At 41.6% G+C, this 21,017-nt stretch overlaps 1 protein-coding gene across 3 annotated transcripts in view; it reads left to right on the top strand.

The window, feature by feature from the left end:
* The window catches only part of LOC124273803 (interferon regulatory factor 9-like), a 43,192-nt gene extending 30,870 nt beyond the window's left edge, over positions 1–12,322 (top strand). For 2 of the 3 annotated variants that reach the window (XM_046709112.1, XM_046709111.1), the window contains 6 exons: positions 117–266; positions 1,006–1,167; positions 2,041–2,171; positions 4,638–4,801; positions 7,141–7,405; positions 11,768–12,322. In XM_046709112.1, the coding sequence (XP_046565068.1) occupies positions 117–266; positions 1,006–1,167; positions 2,041–2,171; positions 4,638–4,801; positions 7,141–7,405; positions 11,768–11,857 (962 nt within the window). In that variant the 3' untranslated portion in view covers positions 11,858–12,322. The remainder of the gene's footprint in view (positions 1–116; positions 267–1,005; positions 1,168–2,040; positions 2,172–4,637; positions 4,802–7,140; positions 7,406–11,767) is intronic. The other variant, XM_046709113.1, reaches the window with a different exon arrangement.
* The last annotated feature ends 8,695 nt before the right edge of the window (positions 12,323–21,017 follow it).

Genomic DNA, 21,017 nt, shown 5'->3' with positions numbered 1-21,017 from the left:
ACGCCGGCGTGTGTGTGTGTGTACTTTGCAGCAACGTTAGTGCTTTTTCCACATACATGATAGAATACAAAGAAAGCATGCGAGCTGGTATACCTGTATCTCTACTTATGTTACAGAGAGCGAGACAGGCATTCGAGTCAGCAGTCTAGGGTCGGACCTTGGGGGCATTGACGTCAAAGATCTTATCCCCCTGGCGGACAGAAGACCCCCCGCCGTGGGCGCTACACCTGGGAGCTACCAGCTGAAAGAGGAGGAGATGGATACAGGTGAAGGACTGGTCTCTATTTGTTTGTGTGTTGAAGGCAAGGTGTAGGGGTTTGTATGGCTGCAAGAGTTATATACTACCCAGGGAGTTGAGATTGATAATATGGTGTGTCGTTGAGATTGACATCCAATGATAGAGGGAAAAAATACCAGCGCTTTGAGCAAGCACTAGTTGCCTGGATATGTGCGGTATATAAATATCCTATAATAATAATAACTTTAGAGCTACGGCTATCGTAAGCTGATTTCAATCATAGGAATTATGGTCATTTAAGAGCTACGACTATCGTAAGTCGATTTCAATGCGTGGAAGTTATATAGTTTCACAAAATAAAAGAAACGCAGAGCCCAGCCATAAAAAACATATACTGTGTCCAATCAAATATGTATATTTCATTTAATTTGGTTGATATTGATGAAACTTAACAACAGATACCGGTCTTTTGGATATTATTCCCTGTCCTCGTTCGTGCAGTCTCATAGAAAACGCTGTATAAAGCTGCAAAAGGCTTCAACGGTTGCTTTTGTGCACTACAAGAGTTCACTAAAATGTCAGCAACACCCTTCAAGCTAAAATACTGCATTTGTATTGAATGTTCCATGGATGAACAAACACAATTTTAACTTTCTCTCTTATTCGTTTCTTTCTTTTAAGGTGTCTGCTAAGAATATCAAAGGGATATTTCCAGATGCGCTTTAATATTTAGATTTTGTTTAACCCTTCCATGTATTTTTCACTAGAAGACAACTTAGTGATTGACGAAAGGCCCTACCCTACAGACGCCCACACTGGAGCTCCACCTGCCCACAACAATGGCCCCTCTGACCGGGAGATCGCCATCGCAGCAGACACGTCCCTTCATCAGTTGATGATGTTCACACGCTTACAGAAGGAACCTGAACGTACGTCAGTAATTTCCTGAGAGCCCTAGGGTCTTCAAGCCGGCCAACAGTGCCCCATGCTTATCGTAAGAGACGAATACGGACTCCGGTGTGTACACAACACCCTTAGCACTACGACTGGTGTCCGTCTATGTGAAAGTATAGGAGTCCCGGCCACCTTAGCGCGTAGACCGCTCCCTCTTTATTCCTGTGTGTAACATACTCATCGTTGATCATCGTGACCAGTGGATGATTGGTCTTTCATCGCCGCTTTCTGCGTTTTAGTTTTTCAATGAAAACAGACAAACCCCAAATTACACCAAATCCACAGTACGACCCTGACTATATGAAAAGCATATGACACTCTCAAATAGAGGCGAAAGTGCTTCTTAGAAAAGGTGACCGTATGGAACAGATACAAAGTCAGTCATTTACCTGAAGAAACAGGTACAAGTGCAAAGTCAAAGTTTTACAGAAGGTTTTCAGGGTTGAGAATCTTGAAAAGAGGCGTATCATACTCTTTAGAAATTGTCGAAGGAAAGATATGATCGATTGTACCTCAAGTGTAGAGTTACTGCCGGAAGTTAACATGAAGCGATAGTATACCACTGGAAAGTTAAAGCTATCCCTGTGGTCATGTTGCTTTGTCACTCTGAAACTAAATATGAAACGGTGTCATTGGTCTCTTATTTTTACTGGCTACACCAATGGAAGAGAATTGTCTAATAAACAATATCAGATCAACGATATACCTGAAACTTACGTTCAATCGTTTCGACTACAAATGTTCATATCTGTTAGGCTGTCAACCATTTCAGATGATGAAACTGGAATATTGGTGACTGTCGTAAAACAAAGTCTACTGACATACTAACATGCTATACTTGTCCCCAGTTCACGAGGTGATCGTCAAGCTGAAGTACCGTCACACGGAAGTAGCGGGGCACCACGTGAAGAACCTCAGCGGTTGCCGACTCTTCTACGGTCCCATGATGGACGCTATTGTGGGAAACCTGCAGGAGCAGGTGAGATACCTTAAAGTTACTCTCGACAGGCAGTTTTGCTTCCGTCAGAACAGACCGGGACTAACAATTGTCTGCAGAGTTGCGAAAAGCTTTCATGTCTGCCCAGTCTAAGTAAACTAAGGCTCAGTATTATTGGTTACACTGCTACACTGAGTCTAACGAACCCTAGTAGAAGGTCGCATCAGCTAACCTTTGAGCGACCTATGACCGTCCAATCAAACGCGAGACGGCCGAACGGATTTAACAAATAAGACAACGGCTACTATTCAGTCTAAGTAACATAGGCTCAGTATTATTCGTTACACTGCTATAGCAGTGTGACGAATAATACTGAGTCTAAGTTTGCTTAGACTGGCTACTATTTAGAGTTCAGGGGGACTTACAAAACGGTTTTTGGATTTTCTCTTCCCTGGTCGCTGACGCTGATCTATCAACAAACGAAAATCCGCAATAAACACAGATATTTGACCTGGTTACTATTAGCTTATTTTTCCGCAAGATGACATCCTTGAATATTGACAAAACCACTTTTTTCAGCGACTGTTTACAATAGCATTTGGAATCGTTCGACTTTTTGAGGTAAAGGTTCAAACGGTATGTGCGAATGTTAACTTCCGCGATTTAGTAAGCTGTGTTCTGATGTCAGTCTGTGTCAGTCCAAAAGGTTAGCTGACGCGACCTTCTACTAGGGTTTGTTAGACTCAGTATAGCAGTGTAACGAATAATACTGAGCCTAAGTTTACTTAGACTGCATGCATGCCTGTCCTGAACCTACCCTTGGGGATGAACAGATTATATGTCTCTGTCTTGAGCAAAACTTCCATGTCTGTCTGCCATGAGCAAAGCTTTGGTGTCTGTCTGTCTTGAACAAACCTAACATGGCCGTTGGTCCTGAAATGCAGATTATAAGGCCTGACTGCCCTGACTACAGTTTCCATGTGTGTCTGTCCTGCACAAACCTAACATGTCTGTCTGTACAGAAGAACAGATTACATGTGTGTCTGTCCTGCACAAACCTAACATGTCTGTCTGTACAGAAGAACAGATTACATGTGTGTCTGTCCTGCACAAACCTAACATGTCTGTCTGTACAGAAGAACAGATTACATGTGTGTCTGTCCTGCACAAACTTAACATGTCTGCCTGTACAGAAGAACAGATTACATGTGTGTCTGTCCTGAACAAACCTAATATGTCTGTCTGTACAGAAGAACAGATTACATGTGTGTCTGTCCTGAACAAACCTAACATGTCTGAACAAACCTAACATGTCTGTCTGTACAGATAACACGGATTACATGTGTGTCTGTCCTGAACAAACCTAACATGTCTGTCTGTACAGAAGAACAGATTACATGTGTTTCTGTCCTGAACAAACCTAACATGTCTGTCTGTACAGATAACACGGATTACATGTGTGTCTGTCCTGAACAAACTTAACATGTCTGTCTGTACAGAAGAACAGATTACATGTGTTTCTGTCCTGAACAAACCTAACATGTCTGTCTGTACAGATAACACGGATTACATGTGTGTCTGTCCTGAACAAACCTAACATGTCTGTCTGTACAGAAGAACAGATTACATGTGTTTCTGTCCTGAACAAACCTAACATGTCTGTCTGTACAGATAACACGGATTACATGTGTGTCTGTCCTGAACAAACCTAACATGTCTGTCTGTACAGAAGAACAGATTACATGTGTTTCTGTCCTGAACAAACCTAACATGTCTGTCTGTACAGAAGAACAGATTACATGTTTTTCTGTCCTGAACAAACCTAACATGTCTCTCTGTACAGATAACACGGATTACATGTGTGTCTGTCCTGAACAAACCTAACATGTCTGTCTGTACAGAAGAACAGATTACATGTGTGTCTGTCCTGAACAAACCTAACATGTCTGTCTGTCAATATACAAGTGTATAACATTCTAAGGAAGGCGTCCCTGAACTGTGATCCTGCTGTATTTTCAATGTTGTCTTAATATCAATCACATACTTGACTATTGACTATTTATAGACCGCTGCCGTGCAGCTTGTATATTGCGGTGTTAAATAACAACAATAACATAATAACATCTGGTGTAGTGAACTGATACACAAAAACAAAAAGTCAGCATGCACAATGAAACCTTTGAGGTCACTGGAACACGAATATGCTTGACCGGAGTACAGACTTTGATCAACCTGTAGCGGACATGTTGGACAGACTGTTGCTAACTTGGCACTGGATACTTCAAGGTGGGACTTGTACAAACCGGAAGTAATAGCTGGCAATGTTGTTAGAAAGGTGGTTTCAATGTCCGACACACCCCCAGAGAATGTTTTCTTTCTTCTTTGTGCGATTCCTAGGCGCTCTAGGGTCAAAAACGTTTGCACTTGTGAAAATAAGATTAACCTTAGCAGTATTTCTGCAGCAAAGTGCAAAAATTCATTTGCTCACTCTGTTCCATTTTTCTCTAGATGTACGGTCCCGCGTGTCTCGACCAGCTACACTTCCCTCTGTGCGACAATTTGATCGACAACCACAGACAGAGCTCCCTGACCACCCAGCTGCTCAATGTGCTTGACCGTGGTCTCATCCTGGAGACCAACGGGGGGGACATATTCGCTACACGGAAGTGCAGGTGAGCCCCTGGAGACAATCTCCTACCCAGAGTTCCATGCGGCCAGCCAGCATAGTACCTCTGCCACGGGCCAGAAAAATGTGACGATTCGTCACATCTTGCACCGTCCATTCAATATAATGTACATATTTCTTAACTCTTTTATTTTTGACGAGCCTAACATCTAATTAAACATCTTTGATAGAATGGCTTAGTTTCACTGAGAAAATATCCTAAAACATGTAACACTATTTCGATTTGCGTAGCGATCCTTTGTTTACATAGGTTGTACGGCTCCACGTGCTGTCTTCGAAGCCGACGGAGAGCAAACGATGCAGCCAGTTTGATATCTAAATATGTACTGTCATAGACCTAACTGTCGCAGTTGTGAAAGAATATATATGTAACAATGTAAAACATTATGAAGAGAGCGCCGAAAAGCTTTCGTGAGTCCAGTCTCTTCTTATTATGAATATGCGCGTTTGATTACAAACAAGAGAAAAGTCCGGTCACGTGATATGCAAATTAGCCTGTGGCAGTGATGTTATGTTAAGTCATCGCTGTGCCGGCGTGTGCCCCTGGAGATAGTGAGCTGATTAACAATATACTGCTAGGAGGAAAACTAGTAATATACACAGATGTCGAATTGCATGAGTCAACATGAAAGTGAACTGGGAAATAAATGTAATTATTTCCGGGAGTAGTTAAACATATATTGGGATTTATATCGAATATTTAGAATATAGGCGTCCGTATACTGATTAAATGTGAATTACGGTGGTGAAGCATGTTGGCTTTAAGCATTTTAGTTAAATTGCAGGCGCGTGGGGTTTGAATTGAAAAAGCCTACTTTGTAACTGTACGAAGACCATAAAATTTCACTCCACATATTACAGTTATCACGATCTCGAACAATACAAACCAATTGTTTTTGTCACTAACACCAATAAAAGGGTCGGTTCTCACATTGCTGTCGATTGATTATCTGAGGCCGGTTTTATTCTCGCGTGGTGAGAGAGGGAACATCTACTTTAAACAGTACTAGAGTTATATCAGTGAAGGCCATGTTGCAAGCACGTCCCAGACTGACATAATTTGTGTAATTGATTACGCCGTATGATCTGTGAATATGTTTATTATATAAATGTGATTATGTCGAACAAATCTTACCAAATCCATGTAATATGTGCAAGTCGCGAATTTAGGCCCTGGGTTTATAATTCCATTACCAAAGAGCTCACGTTTCATTATTCAGGCCGGGGTTTAAATAAGGGTATTTCCAGGGAACCGTAGATAAGCGCTACATTGTGGTGGCATGCGGTCTTGTGCTTAGAGTCCAGGTCAAAATCAGTTGAAGTTAAGCAACGTAGGTCACGGAGAGGCCTTGGATGGGTGACTGTGTTTGGCAGCTAGAATTCTGAGAGTTTTAGGACTTCTGTCCTGCCCCACAACGAAGCACATGTGACACGTGTTCTCACCTTAGGCAAGTGAGTTCGTTCAAAATTGCCTCGGTTCACCCAGCAGAAAGTGGGTACCCGGTGGGATAAGTCATATAAGTATTAACCTTCAGGGGAGTCACAGGCAGCTTAGTTATCCGGGGTAATAATGTCCCCGTGTTGCAAGTCAAAACATTGATTACATAACAGTCTCGTTTCCTGCTGACTGGGTTCCGTCCAACTTATTGCGCAACTTAGTACAATAACAAGTCCAGAATATGGTTTGGACTGTTCTATTTTTTCTTAGGTAAAGTAGGTTGTATTTATTCAAACACGCACCTTATAATCCTAGCAAACACGTCATGCAGCGTGCTCTGACAAACGGCGTGGCAATCTCAAAATGAGTCTCGGTCGCTTGAAAAGTTTGGCGGTGTTGTACGACCTTGATATTATATCCAATCACATTGTGCGTTACAAAAATACACTTAATAAACGCAAAGAATACATAACAGGTGGAACCAACCAGTCAGCCAGATGAATTGTTAATCATTTTACGACGTTTCAAACGGGCAGTCTGTGACGTCTTAGTTAAGGTCATGCTGCCTAAACCTCGTCATAAAATAAAGAAATACGATATGTTTAAAGTTTAGAATTAAAATTCATTTGTAAATACCATTTTCTTATGATACCAGGAACCGGAATTTCGTGAAACCATAGTTGTTTGTAGTGTCTCTTTTAACTTACACACGAGAAAATTCGGATCGGCTGAAAGGCAGGTCATTGTCTGAATAGGTTCATGAGACTCAAGTTTCGGTTTGTGTAATGCGCTTAGAGCCTGTCCCTGCGGCGTGTACTTCAGCGCTGTAAGTGACCTTGTTATTAACGCAATGGCTGACTGACGTCTTACTCATCTCTTTCTTCCAGATTAGTGATATTCGTGTCACAGCCCGAAAATCCTTATGGCGAGCCGATAAAGCTGCACCGGAACAAGCCGCCTATGAAAGTGTTTGACTACCATGGCTACTTCATCCCAACACTACAGCGAGCCCTCCGCGGGGAATGCCCCGCTCCATCCGCAGAGATCCTCATCGGGTTCGGCCAGGACTGGAAGATGGAGAAACATCCGTATAACAACCTTCTCATCTCCGCAACGGTTATCCATGCCCGAGCCTACCATCAGCTCTCACAGGTGGGAAGTGTTTTACGGCGTTGTTCGCAATGGAAGGGTTTATAATAGGGTTTGAAGTGCTATGTTTGTTAGGTCTTCAACGCTGTACTCAGCAATGTGCCAGCTGTTTAAATGCGGTCTGTTTATATGCGAGTCGGGGCCAGACAATCCAGTGATTGACATCGTGAGCATCAATATACGCTACTGGGATCTCTGACATGAATTAAGCAAGTAAGCAAATCTGACCTTCCGATCCCGTCAGTCACTTCTTCCTGGTGTATGAAGACCAATATTTGAAAGTGAATCTTCGCTTGAATTGCAGATCTGTCGCATGTCCCATGCCTAATCCGGTAAATAGCAGCAGCTGCCACCATTGTAAAACATATATTTACGACAATCGTACAATCGTAGTGCTCGGTAGTATGAGTGAGTGAGTTAATACTATTTAACCCCTCATTCTAGTGGTAAAATCACGTTAAATGCATCGCTGCCTCGTGAAAACACATCTAGTCGCCTCTTGCAATAAGTATAGGTTGGATGGGGTAGGTAGTGGGGTAGTTCGTGGGGTAGTTGGTCGGGCTAGTTGGTGGTCTAGTTGGTCGGCTAGTTAGTGGGGCAGTTGGTGGGGTAGTTGGTCGGCTAGTTGGTTGACTAGTTGGTGGGGTAGTTGGGCGGCTAGTTCGTGGGGTAGTTAGTGGGGTAGTTGGTCGGGCTAGTTGGTGGTCTAGTTGGTCGGCTAGTTAGTGGGGTAGTTGGTGGGGTAGTTGGCGGACTAGTTGGTGGGGTAGTTGGTCGGCTAGTTGGTTGACTAGTTGGTGGGGTAGTTGGGCGGCTAGTTGGTGGACTAGTTGGTCGGCTAGTTGGTGGGGTAGTTGGTGGACTAGTTGGTGGGGTAGTTGGTGGGGTAGTTGGTGGGGCTAGTTGGTGGGGTAGTTGATGGGGTAGTTGGTCGGCTAGTTGGTGGGGTAGTTGGTGGGGTTAGTGGGAGTTGGTCAGGTAGTTGGTGGGGTAGTTGGTCGACTAGTTGGTGGGGTAGTTGGTGGACTAGTTGGTCGGGCTAGTTGGTGGGGTAGTTGGTGGGGGTAGTTGGTCGGCTAGTTGGTGGACTAGTTGGTGGGGGTAGTTGGTTGGTGGACTAGTTGGTGGGGTAGTTGGTCGGCTAGTTGGTGGGGTAGTTGGTTGGGTAGTTGGTCGGCTAGTTGGTGGGGTAGTTGGTCGGCTAGTTGGTGGGGTAGTTGGTTGGGTAGTTGGTAGGGTAGTTGGTGGACTAGTTGGTGGGGTAGTTGGTCGGCTAGTTGGTGGGGTAGTTGGTGGGCTAGTTGGTGGGGTAGTTGGTTGGGTAGTTAGTGGGGTAGTTGGTGGGGTAGTTGGTAGTGGGAGCTAGTTGGTTGGGTAGTTGGTCGGCTAGTTGGTGGGGTAGTTGGTCGGCTAGTTGGTGGGGTAGTTGGTCGGCTAGTTGGTGGGGTAGTTGGTCGGCTAGTGGGTCGGGTAGTTGGTGGGGTAGTTGGTTGGCTAGTTGGTGGGGTAGTCGGTCGGGTAGTTGGTCGGCTAGTTGGTGGGGTAGTTAGTGGGGTAGTTGGTCGGTAGTCGGTCGGGTAGTTAGTGGGATAGTTGGTCGGCTCGTGGGTAAGGTAGTTGGTGGGGTAGTTGGTTGGCTAGTCGGTGGGGTAGTCGGTCGGGTAGTCGGTGGGGTAGTTGGTCGGCTAGTTGGTGGGGTAGTTAGTGGGGTAGTTGGTCGGGTAGTTGGTGGGGTAGTTTGTCGGTAGTCGGTCGGGTAGTTGGTGAAGTAGTTAGTGGGGTAGTCGGTGGGGTAGTTGGTGGGGTAGTCGGTGGGGTAGTTGGTCGGCTAGTTGGTCGTGCAGTTGGTGGGGTAGTTTGTCGGGTAGTTGGTGGGGTAGTTGGTCGGCTAGTGGTTAGTGGGTATTTGGTGAAGTAGTTAGTGGGGTAGTCGGTGGGGTAGTTGGTCGGCTAGTTGGAGGGGTAGTTAGTGGGGTAGTTGGTTGGGTAGTTGATCGGCAAGTCGGTCTGCTAGTTGGTGGGGAAGTTGGTCGGCTAGTTGATGGGGTAGTTAGTGGGGTAGTTGGTCGGCTAGTTAGTCGGGTAGTTATTGTGGTAGTTGGTCGGGTAGTTGGTGGGCTAGTTGGTGGGGCAGTTGGTCGGCTAGTTGGTGGGGTAGTTGGTCGGGTACTTATCATTCTAGGGGTTGATAATGGGCAGTGATCCTTGTCGATCCTTGAACGAATGGATATGGCAAAATGCAGTACCACAAATGATGAGTTAATATTCAGACTAAATTGTCATTTCATCCGTGATTTTCTTTTTATTATTACTGTCACGTATCTGCGGAAACCTCATTCAGAAACCTTTCCTTTATCCGACCGGTAAGCTTTAGATGTCAACACTATCTTCATCAATCTCGAAAGGACAGACGCGAGCGCGATTGTCGCAACTCGTTAAAGTATAGTATTACGAACCTCTAAGAGCGAAGACCACTTTGTTCTGTCCCGTTCCGCAAAGCGATCGTAGCGCTACGTCTGCCGTAAACCTATGTTAGCGTGTGGGAGATAGGATCATCTCATCGCTGAGTGAGTGAGTTTAGTTTTACGCCGCACTCAGCAATATTCCATCTATATGGCGGTGGTCCATCATAGATGTTCACATTTCACAACCTTTGAGGTACTATCGAGTATCCTCTTTTCACCAGGGGCCTTATTCTCGAAACGTTCGTAGCCCTACGAACTTCTTAAGCCCATTTTTAACACATTGGCTACGATCAAAGTTAAGAATTCTTAGGGCTACGAACGTTTCGAGAATAGGGGCCCAGGTTTTTAAAGAGTGCCCAGGTGTTCAATCAAGTTTACAACATTCAAGGCCTCGGTAAAGCTTTTAAAACTTTATAGTAGACATGTGGAGGCATTGCAAAATCTGATGCATCAGTGACCAAGTTTTTCTCTCTTTTGACTTTCCCAATTCTGGATTTTTTAAGTGAACAGTTGACTAGCCTTTGCATGTGTTAATGATGGGTGCTACCGTTGGGACAAGGTACGCTTTCATTTTTATGAACACCTGGTCAGGGGCGTAGCTACCATTGTGAAAAAAGCCCGGGCTTACACATGATTGTTGCTGAAAAGGTTGGGCAAGCTCTCAATACTGTCTAAATATAAAGCTTTGCAACCTCTCGGGCTTACACGAAACAATTGGCTTGCTACGTATCATCACTATTTGATTGTGATGGATAAACACGCGTTCTGTCATCGCCAATCACTGGATTGTCTGGTCCAGACTAGATTGTTTATAGACCGCCGTCTAACAGCTGTATAATCGCTGAGTGCCACAAACACATGCTCGTAATATAGTCAGAATCGTACAGTCGATTTCTTGGGGGTGTAGAAAGAGCTTTGCCGCCTCTAATTATACACTGGTTGGTAATGCTGGCTGCCAGAATTGTTGTTCGAGCAACGAGGGACCAATCCTCAGACACATGACCAATCCTCAGACACATGACCAATCCTCAGACACATGACCCATCCTCAGACAGTTCCACTGGCTACCTGTCAAACAGCGGAATGAATTTAAAGTGCTAGTATTGACCATAAAGCTCCACAGAGCCTGCAAGACCTTGTCTGTGTGCAAGACCTGCAAGACCTGTGTGTGTGAGCTGTGTATACCCCTGCAAGGCTTTGTCTGTGTGTATACCCCTGCAAGGCCTTATCTGTGTGTATACCCCTGCAAGACCTTGTCTGTGTGTATACCCCTGCAAGGCCTTGTCTGTGTGTATACCCCTGCAAGGCCTTGTCTGTGTGTATACCCCTGCAAGGCCTTGTCTGTGTGTATACCCCTGCAAGGCCTTGTCTGTGTGTATACCCCTGCAAGGCCTTGTCTGTGTGTATACCCCTGCAAGACATTGTCTGTGTGTATACCCCTGCAAGGCCGTTGCGGTCAAGCATCCAGTTTCAAATCCGGCACCCTCATATAAACTGAAAACCTTTGGCTACAGATCATTTCACTTTGCAGCAGCACATCTTTGGAATCCTCTCCCCAAAGAACTCGGAACCATTTCGCCATGTAAAATCTTCAAACACAAACTCAAAACCCACCTTTTCCCTGATACCTGTCAGCACTTTAAGCATGCAATGCACGGAGTTTAAGCGCAATGCAAGGAAACAATATTATTTTATTATTTCAATGTTTCTTTTCAGGAGTGGATCGTTTAAAGTCAGATATTTGTTAGCGTGTCGCAGGCTTGCACATTCCGTTGCGGTATAGAATTAATGTTTCTGTCAACATTAAAGCAGCACTCAGACAGTTCCACTGTAACCATCAGTTTGTCCTACATGTGCTCTGTTTACAGATTTGTAAAAGCCATGACTTGTATTATTGTAGATCCCGCCCGACGCTTTTGTATCTGCTTCCGACGAGTATGACCGGTACCTGGACCACTTTAAGCAGCTCGACATTGACCAGAGGTCGTGAGGATGTATTGTACCTTGCCTTGCCGACTGTATTCTGAACCTGGTGCAGCGCGATTCGGTGTGACGTCATGTGTGACGTAAATGTATTTAAATGTACAGTCAGTTTTACCGGTGAACCCTTTCATTTATCATCCACTGTGAGAAGGGATTGGAGGCACACTTATGCTTTATTCAGTGAGGTTTACCGCCGTGTTCAACATAGGCGCTTCATGTCAACAAAGACATCAGTGGAACGCTAGAATGTGTTTAGCCAATTGTTTCTTTCCATGTGTATATTTCATCAGCAAGGACATTTCACACCCGAGCAGCATTGTTTGTCTTAGGGTATTTCTGAAAAATGAATATGAATTATGATATACGCACCAACGCCAGATGAATGCGATTCCCAATTTCTCCTCAAACTTTGAAGAAACACAACCATGTTGGGCCGAACATGACCGTATGTACTATCAATTTAAGGGCATAACACATGTAACTATCATAGTCTTGTACTGTCGCATCACCACACAGTGTATCAAGTTACGTCACACCTTGACCAAATCCAAGTATTTTTCTCCAAATGTTCATTGGAATGAACAGGAACCCCGAAGGAAATCGCAGTAATGCGGTCCTTTGGAGTTGTATATTATGTTGCGCTAACCAGTTGAGCCAAGTCTCAGTCTCTGTGTACGTATTACTGTCTAACTGCTCACCCAGGGATGTCCATTCAGACTAAAATGCGTAATAATTGTTTCTCAGGCAGTGACGTTGAAGAATGTGTGTCAATGGGGTTTGAATCTGTTCCACTGGGACTGCTGATTGGTCGAAAATCAGCAGTCGCGGTGAAAGGATTTTCGACCAATCAGCAGTCCCAGTGAACAGATTCAAGTCATTCGAAACTTTTCTCTTTTAATTGTATCACATGAATCAGAATAGCATCTAATTATTACACTGATAACCAAGAGAAGTCAATTTCAATACAAATCATATTCATATTGATTAAGAATTGAGTCCATGTCTTGAAACAGGATATATAATTTTTAGAAAGGTATTTTTCTGGTGATCATGTGCCAGCATTCAATGTATGACGTCCCACGTTAGAAAATAATGGCTCGTTAAGAAATGCAGATCCTCCCTGTATTTGGTGTTAAGGTTGCCTCCTTTCCAGCACAACAAGGGGCGGTGGGGTAGCCTAGTGGTTAAAGCGTTGGCTCGTCACGCCGAAGACCCGGGTTCGATTCCCCACATGGGCACAATGTGTTAAGCCCATTTCTGGTGTCCCCCGCCGTGATATTGCTGGAATATTGCTAAAAGCGGCGTAAAACTAAACTCAGTCAGTCAGTCCAGCACAACAAATGTAAGAGCACCTTACCCTGAGCAATATAGAGTTCCTGTAACTTGAAATTCTGACAATTCGAATTGGCCAAAATGAACCGTATCAGCCAAATGAGTGTGTATTTTATGTTTTCTGGTTGTATGCTTTATAAATAAAGGCAATATGCAAATTGATATTGGTAACCGCATACCACTGATAATAGGACAAGTACACGTTCTACTAAGTTCCTTGCATACAGTCGAGTAATACTAAGTCATTAGTGTGATGGGATGCGGATCCAGTGGACTAACAAACACGACTTGTAAGCATGTGCTTACTACTAAGAGAAATTTCGGATTATCCGCCCTGGGCTGTAGGGAAGATATTTCAAACCTAATTAATGAGCTACAAATAATCCGTATTTCTGATTGTAAATAGAGTATCATTTAAGATACATTATATTGATTATCTCTAAAATGTCGATTATCTCATCTCAAAAGGTGAAAAAGCACAGTTATAGTTTTGTTTAAATGACGTCATAAAATAATTTGCAGCGTCATGGTCAAAGGATTACGTCATATTCGATTGTTTTCAGTGCGTGAGCATGACGTGAATATTTTCAGCTGCATTTTGTGCCTTTTATGGGTGATATATAGTTTTTGTCCACACATATCATGACAGTTCCACGTCATGTATGGAACGCTATCTGTTTCTTGACTGCAATGTCGTGGTTGTGAGAGAACCCTAGATTTTATCTTAACGTTGATTAAAAAACTTCTTTAACGTTTCTGTTATGTTTGTTTGTGAATAAGACCAATGTTGGTTGGTTGGTTGGTTTGTTATTTAACGCCGCACTCAGCAATATTCCATCAAATGCATTGGGGAGTGAGTGAGTCAGGTTTTAACTCCGCTTTGAACAGTATTCCAGTTACACCAGAGCGTGTCAACATGATACGGAAGGAAAGTCCGCAACGATACAGCTGTTACAAATGTAAAAATACACATACTTTGACGGGATTAAAGAAAAAAACACAGTACAAATCTTAAATCAAATTATTTATAAAGCATGTAAAACCAATATATTGAAGTCAACGTTTGTAGCCAAAAGCGTGAAAAAATACTCGTGTTCCGCCAACTACTGAGACCTGGCGTCATGGTGGGGAGTTTACTCGCTGCTTCAGTTTTGTGTTTAGAAGATAACAAGCGTTCGCCACGGCATCACCTAAAATAACACCAGTGATATGTTGATTTTTCGCACAATAACCTTACGCATATTCCACGTATCAATGTTCCCGTGGTCAGCGGAAAGTCTTGACAGCAGCATAGAAATCGAAGCAGATCTATCAAGTGAAGACGATCAATCAGATTTCACAACGGAAAGACACACATTTTTAATTTGCAACTTTTAACATTCATTTTCGATTTTTAAACTTTACTAAGGCAAGATATTTTTACTTTTGTTTACTCCAACACAAATAATCTCCAATGAAAATAATCACGAAGTGATGAGTCTTCGTCACGTGTGTGTGTGTGTGTATGTTTTCGGTGTGAACTCTTCCTACATAGAAAGTAATTCACAAATCGAGCATATTTATGGATTTATGTCGCCGGCAGGTAATCCAATTCCATGTTATTGTTTTGATAGCTCAATAACTACACTCGTGTACAGATTAGACGGAAATTCTCTCATCAAGTTGGACTTTAAGTAACTGTCAGATGATTTATTCTTTCAAATTTGTGGGGGTCGGGGAATTTTTTCATCTTCTGTTAGATAAATATACACACATACCAATGAATAGTAGATCTGGGAGTGTTATAATATAAACATAATAATATCAGACGCTATCCTCACGTTTCTAAATAAAATGTAAATATTATGTGAATTGTGTGAAAGGTAATCATAATAATAGTCCGCTTATATGGCGCTCATATCCAGGCACATTACCTGCTTATGGCGATACGTACATTACTATCCCCGGTCATAGGACACCATCGTACTATCCGATACTTTTTCAACTCCCTGGGGATCATACAGTCATGCTGCCTGGTAGGCGCGATGAACTGATCACTCACATTGCCAGGACATCCTCAAGGGTACCCATTTTACAGCGGGTGAACTGAGACAATGTGGATCTAAGTATCTTGTCCAAGGATACTACCCAAATGTGCCTACCTCGGGACCCGAACCTAGGTGCATCCACCGGGGATAGAACCCAGGCCTTCAACGTGATAGGCAGACGCCTAACCACTGCACTATTGCGCTCCAGAGGTGTAGATTGCAGCTTTCCGTTGCCAAAATGTTATTGATTGTGATGTCTTAACGCCAAACAATTAGCCTGGAACTAAGGCTAAATTTGTTTTCTATACAAATGAAATGTATATATGAATTGTATATTGTCTAATGTGTCTCGTGATGGTTTAGTTATTACTGTCATTTAAACAGTTGTAACATGTACTTTATTGATAAATGGAGGGACCTTAGTGGCTGGTATTTAACTTACAATAAGCACTATGTTAGTCTTGAGCAATATCATACATCATCATGTCACTGACTACCTTATATAACACACACAAACAAACCTCAACTGAAGAAAGAAATATACAGAACAGTACCACTGGCTAAAATGATCGATAATCGGAAATATCGTCGACAGGAAAACATATTAATAATTATCGATATGAAAATTGTGTTATCGATAATTTCGTACATTAACTATTGTGATGGAAAAAGGTTTTAATTTTCTCACACAATATGCAGTTTTAGTGGTGAGCTTCTAAATTATGTTCAGGACGCTCTTTTATTAAACGTGACATACCTTCATTTCAAGGTCACAATGGGACTTTAACGTTTTATCCTTGTCAGCGAGATACCTCACGAACCGTTCATTGGATATTCTTCTTATGTGAGACCAAGCTTCATCTAGTTAGGGCGCAGAGCACAGTCGATTTTGGTGACCTTCACGGAATTTTCAAGGTGACGGCACTTTAAGCCTGTCAGCGAGATATCTCAAGAACCGCTCACTGGATGTTTTTCAGATTTGACATCAAGCTTTATCTAGGGAAGGCGCAGGCGTGAACTTCACGTAATTTTCAAGGTGACAGCGACACTCGGAAGATTTCAGCATGTTAAGTGAGTGAGTGAGTGAGTTAATATTTAACGTCACATCGGCAATATCTCAGCCATATCGTGACGAAAACAATTTATACAATAAAAAGTGAAACATTTTGAAGATTAAAACCTGTCGACGATGGACAGTAAAAATACTAGATAATCACATATGATATAAAACTAGCGAGCAAAGTTAAAACATTCCAATTAAAGAAGACAATACAATATAAAACACGGGCTATAGATCGCCAACAACTGACGCAGCATGTGAAGCTGCATGTTAAGCTTGTCAGCGAGATATCCCAAGAACCGTTCTCTGGATTTTCATATTCATATTTGAAAACATTTTGAAGATTAAAACCTGTCCAGTAAAAATACTAGATTCATAAAACTAGCGAGGAAGAAGACAATACAATATCATCTGGGGAAGGTGCAAGACCCAGTCGATTTTGGTGAACTTCACTTAATTACACTTTGAAGATCTCAACATGTTAAGATTGTCAGCAAGATATCTTAACAACGGTTGACTGGATTTTCTTCATAGACTTTCATGACTTCTCGAGATTGTTTTTTTTCATAAGCAAATTCTTTATGACTATTGTTGGCATATTTCATACACCATGACATTCATGTCAAGGTCAAAGTGAGTCTTGAAAATAGTTGTGTGTTTGAACAGCTACAGAGCAAGGTATCAAGAGAGGTTGACGGGTCATGTTTTTGTTGACATTTAACATCTTAAACTACGACCTTCATTTTCATTACTTTTTAAGTTTGATTTGATAATTTGCGTCGGGGGATTATGTCACCTTAGTGTCACCTTAGTGACAACTGCTTGTATCAATGTGGATTCCAAACTGGTCATTCAACTGTTCATCAACTAATTGAAATTTATTATCACCTTTATTAATCTCTTGACAACAAAGAAAACCACCGCATGGCATTTTGCGATGTATCTAAAGCGTTTGATAGAGAGTGGCACAAAAGGGCTTATGTTAAAATTAGAAATGTATGGTGTTAAAGGAAAGTTACTTAATTGGTCTAAAAGTCCAAGAATGTTAAAAGCTGGCGTTCCACAAGGTCCATTTTTGTTCATTGTTTACGTCACTGAAATAGCCAATATACTCTATTGTTTAACCAGACTGTTTGCTGATGATTCGGCGCTTGGGGCTATGTCAAAAGAATAATGCGTTAATGGAAAAGACATGAATGATATTTGACCTTATTGAGTAGTGGGGTGAAGGAATGGCTGTTTAAATATAATCCTGACAAAACTAAAGCTATGACATTTTCTTTACAAGATAGTGGCCAACCTATTAAACTATATTTTGATGGAGTTAGTATAGCTATTGTTGATTTTCACAAGCATTTGGGATTAACTTTTTCTTCAAATGGCAGTTGGCCTTGTCCCATCGGAAATATTGTGGAAAGAAACCTCTAACATGATCGGTGCCTTAACCAAATTTAAATGTGTATTGAATAGGAAAACGTTATCAAGAATTTACACAGTGTTTTGTTTATAAGGCCACGTTTTGAATATGCATCTGAGGTATGGGATGGGTGTCAGATTGAAGATTTGAACCAGTTAGAAAGACTAAAGCTTGCGGCAGCTCGTAATGTTACTTCCTTACACACCGAGTAGAGTTCTTTATTACGAGACTGGATGGGAATTGTTATCAGAGAGAAGAAAAAGCGTAAATTAAGCTTGTTCTATAACATTAAACATGATATCGCCCCGAGTTTTTAAAATGAATTATTACCACCTGTAGTAGGAAAAAGAACTCATTGTAACTTACGAAATGCTGAAAATTATCCTGTGCCCAATACAAGACTAAAATGGTCAGCCTCTTCATTTACTCCGTCAACTATAAAAGTCTGGACTCCATTTCCATAAAAGACTCCATTTCATCATTTAAAAGGAATATTGAAACAATGCGTAATTGTGCCCCATCATACTTTTCATCTGGTATATATGAGCTAAATATTTTACACACAAGGTTAAGATACAATATAAGTACACCCAACTATGATTTGTATAGAGGCAACATTATAACCGAACCGATCCATCATGTGGATGTCTTTGTTAAAATGTATATCATTTTTTTATTGTCCCCGTTATAAAACACATAGAGAAACTTTGTTAGCTAACATAAGTGATATTTTACAAAATAGATATTTTCTAGATATATGCCTTATTTTATATGGCAATGCAGACCTCTCAACTGATCATGAAGAAAATGTGAATATCTTCAAACATGTCCATTATCACATCAATCAAACTAAATGTTAATCTTAATCTGTTATATTCTCAAACTCAAGATCTCTCATGTAAAAGTTCTCTGTTTCTCATGTAAATATAATTGTTGTAAATATTGGGAGAGGGCGTCATTAGGTTGGATAACTTGTGCCAAAACCTTTTCTTCAATGAATAAAACATGTTTAAATCAAGTCAAGATTGCCGTTCTCATATTATTGGAAGGATTCAGATTCGACTCTAGAAACCCATAATGACATTTTAAAGATTTTACATGATTTTGGTTTCAGGGATCGTTTACCTGTTTATCACAGTTTTTAACTGACAGGCAAGTCTGAGTTTCATGTCCGAGTGGGTTCAAAGCTGTCTCACCATTACAGGGTGTCCCACAAGTTTCTCTGTCACATTGTTTAGTATTAAGATCAACAGTTTATCAGAGGTTCAAAATGACTCAATTGATGGGTCACTTTTTGTGTCTTGAAGACTGCTTTGAATTTTGTAAGTCAAAGACTATTCTTTTATACATTTCTGCCGTAAATACAAACCGCATAAAGACCCAGGACTATTGTTAAATGGTACTCCCATCAAAGTTGTTAAGGAAGTCAAGTTCTTGGGTCTATATTTTTACTCCTATTTAACATTTCTCCCACATATAACATATCCCAAAAATAAATGCATGAAGTCACTTCAGTTTCTAATTCTAGGAGGGGGGGATCATACTACCCTCCTACACCTATATCGACCATTGCTCCTATTTAATATTTCAAAAATAAATGCATGAAGGCACTTCAGTTTCTAATTCTAGGAGGGGAGGGGATCATACTACCCTCCTACACCTATATCGATCATTGCTCCGATCGAAACTTGATTATGGCCCCATCGTATATGGTGGAGCCTGCAAAAGAAACCTAAAACTGTTAAATTCAGTCCACCACCAAGGTCTTAGACTTTGTCTTGGGTCCTTTAAAACTTCTCCCGTTGACATTCTATATGTCAAGGTCGATGAGCTATCTCTTACACAACGCCATATAAAATTATCTTTACAATATATTACAAAACTATATTCTAACGAGCCTAACCCGGCATATAACTGTGTCTTCAATCCCCTCTATGAGGATTTTTACAACTTTTCTTGTTCCGCCTCTTCGACTACGAATTAAACCATTCATTTCTTCTGCCAGCATTGAGGTGGAAAATATTTCTCCTTCCCGTCTTCTTTCTTCTACTCTTTGGCAACTAGTTAGGCCACTAGTTAGGCCACAAATCGACCTAACATTAACCACATTTTACAAATCCGAAACTAATGAATTAAAATGGAAAAAAGAATATAATCAATTAAAAAATAAATATAATACATACAAATCCTTATTTACAGATGGGTCCAAGGGTGGTGGAACAGTGGCCTGTGCCATTGTCGTTGGATCCACAACAATAGCTTCTAGATTACTGGATAGCAGCACGATTTTACTGCAGAAGCAAACGCAATATTAACAGCCTTGAAATATGTTTGAAAAACACCCTAAAAATAAACAATATATCATCTATTCAGACTCTCTTTCTTCATACTATTAAAAATCTCTCTTGTAAACATCCACTTTCAATAGAAATTATTGACTTATATACTCACACGCATTAGAAACGCAAGTTTTTTTATCCAAATAGGAAACAAACTCGGAACCCTAAATTGATATGGGTTTTTGGCATATAGTGAAGCCTGATGGTGTTATCAATCATTTTTGTTGCGTTTTGGAAGGCCCGAGCAAAAACACATCAATAGAAGGAATCACCAAAACGCACCATACCAATGAACATGTGGATATCATGCACACTCTACTCGTGAAATCCAACATGCACGAATTGTCACCACCATTAGTGAGTATAAGACTGCACAAAAATTAGGTCTATTACTCCTTGTTCAACAATGCCACGCTTAACTCAAATTGAAAGAAACCAGGCTATCAGACGTTCGGAAGCTGGAGTGTCTGCCCAAAATGGTGCCCGTCATTTCGACGTAAACATAACCACAATTTACCGTCTCTATCATCGATACAACGCTACAAAGACCACATATGACCTTCCTCGGAGCGGTCGTCAAAGGGTCACAACGCCTCGACAAGATCAGCACATTACCCATCAACACTAGCGAGATCCGTTCTTGTAAACCCCTGTACCTTTCGAAAACTTAATGATGCCATCAGTCTTGGTAGCCAATGAAATGTCTTCACTCAATTTTTTGTCTATCTGACCCTGTTTGCATTTCTTGTGTTTAATACAACTATCACCAACACTGAAAATTGGCCTCGTTTTGTCGTTATGTGTGCCCTTGATGGTGGTTCTATAAAGTTGAATCCCTTTGCCGTTGCAAAGGGCATTGAAGGTTTAGCCGGAGAGGTGAAGGAAATCAAAAAGTTACGATGTGGTTCCTTGCTAATTAAATGCAGGAAACAAATCAAATCAAACATTCTGTTAAAAACCAAATCACAACAAGAACAGTCAGGCCTGACATA

Source organism: Haliotis rubra, unplaced genomic scaffold (genome assembly GCF_003918875.1).
Source record: "Haliotis rubra isolate DU_JTF1 unplaced genomic scaffold, ASM391887v1 Scf184, whole genome shotgun sequence".
In the NCBI taxonomy this organism is placed as follows: domain Eukaryota; kingdom Metazoa; phylum Mollusca; class Gastropoda; order Lepetellida; family Haliotidae; genus Haliotis; species Haliotis rubra.
The sequence above is the reverse complement of the archived record's forward strand: the minus strand, read 5'-3'. Positions and strand labels throughout refer to the sequence as shown.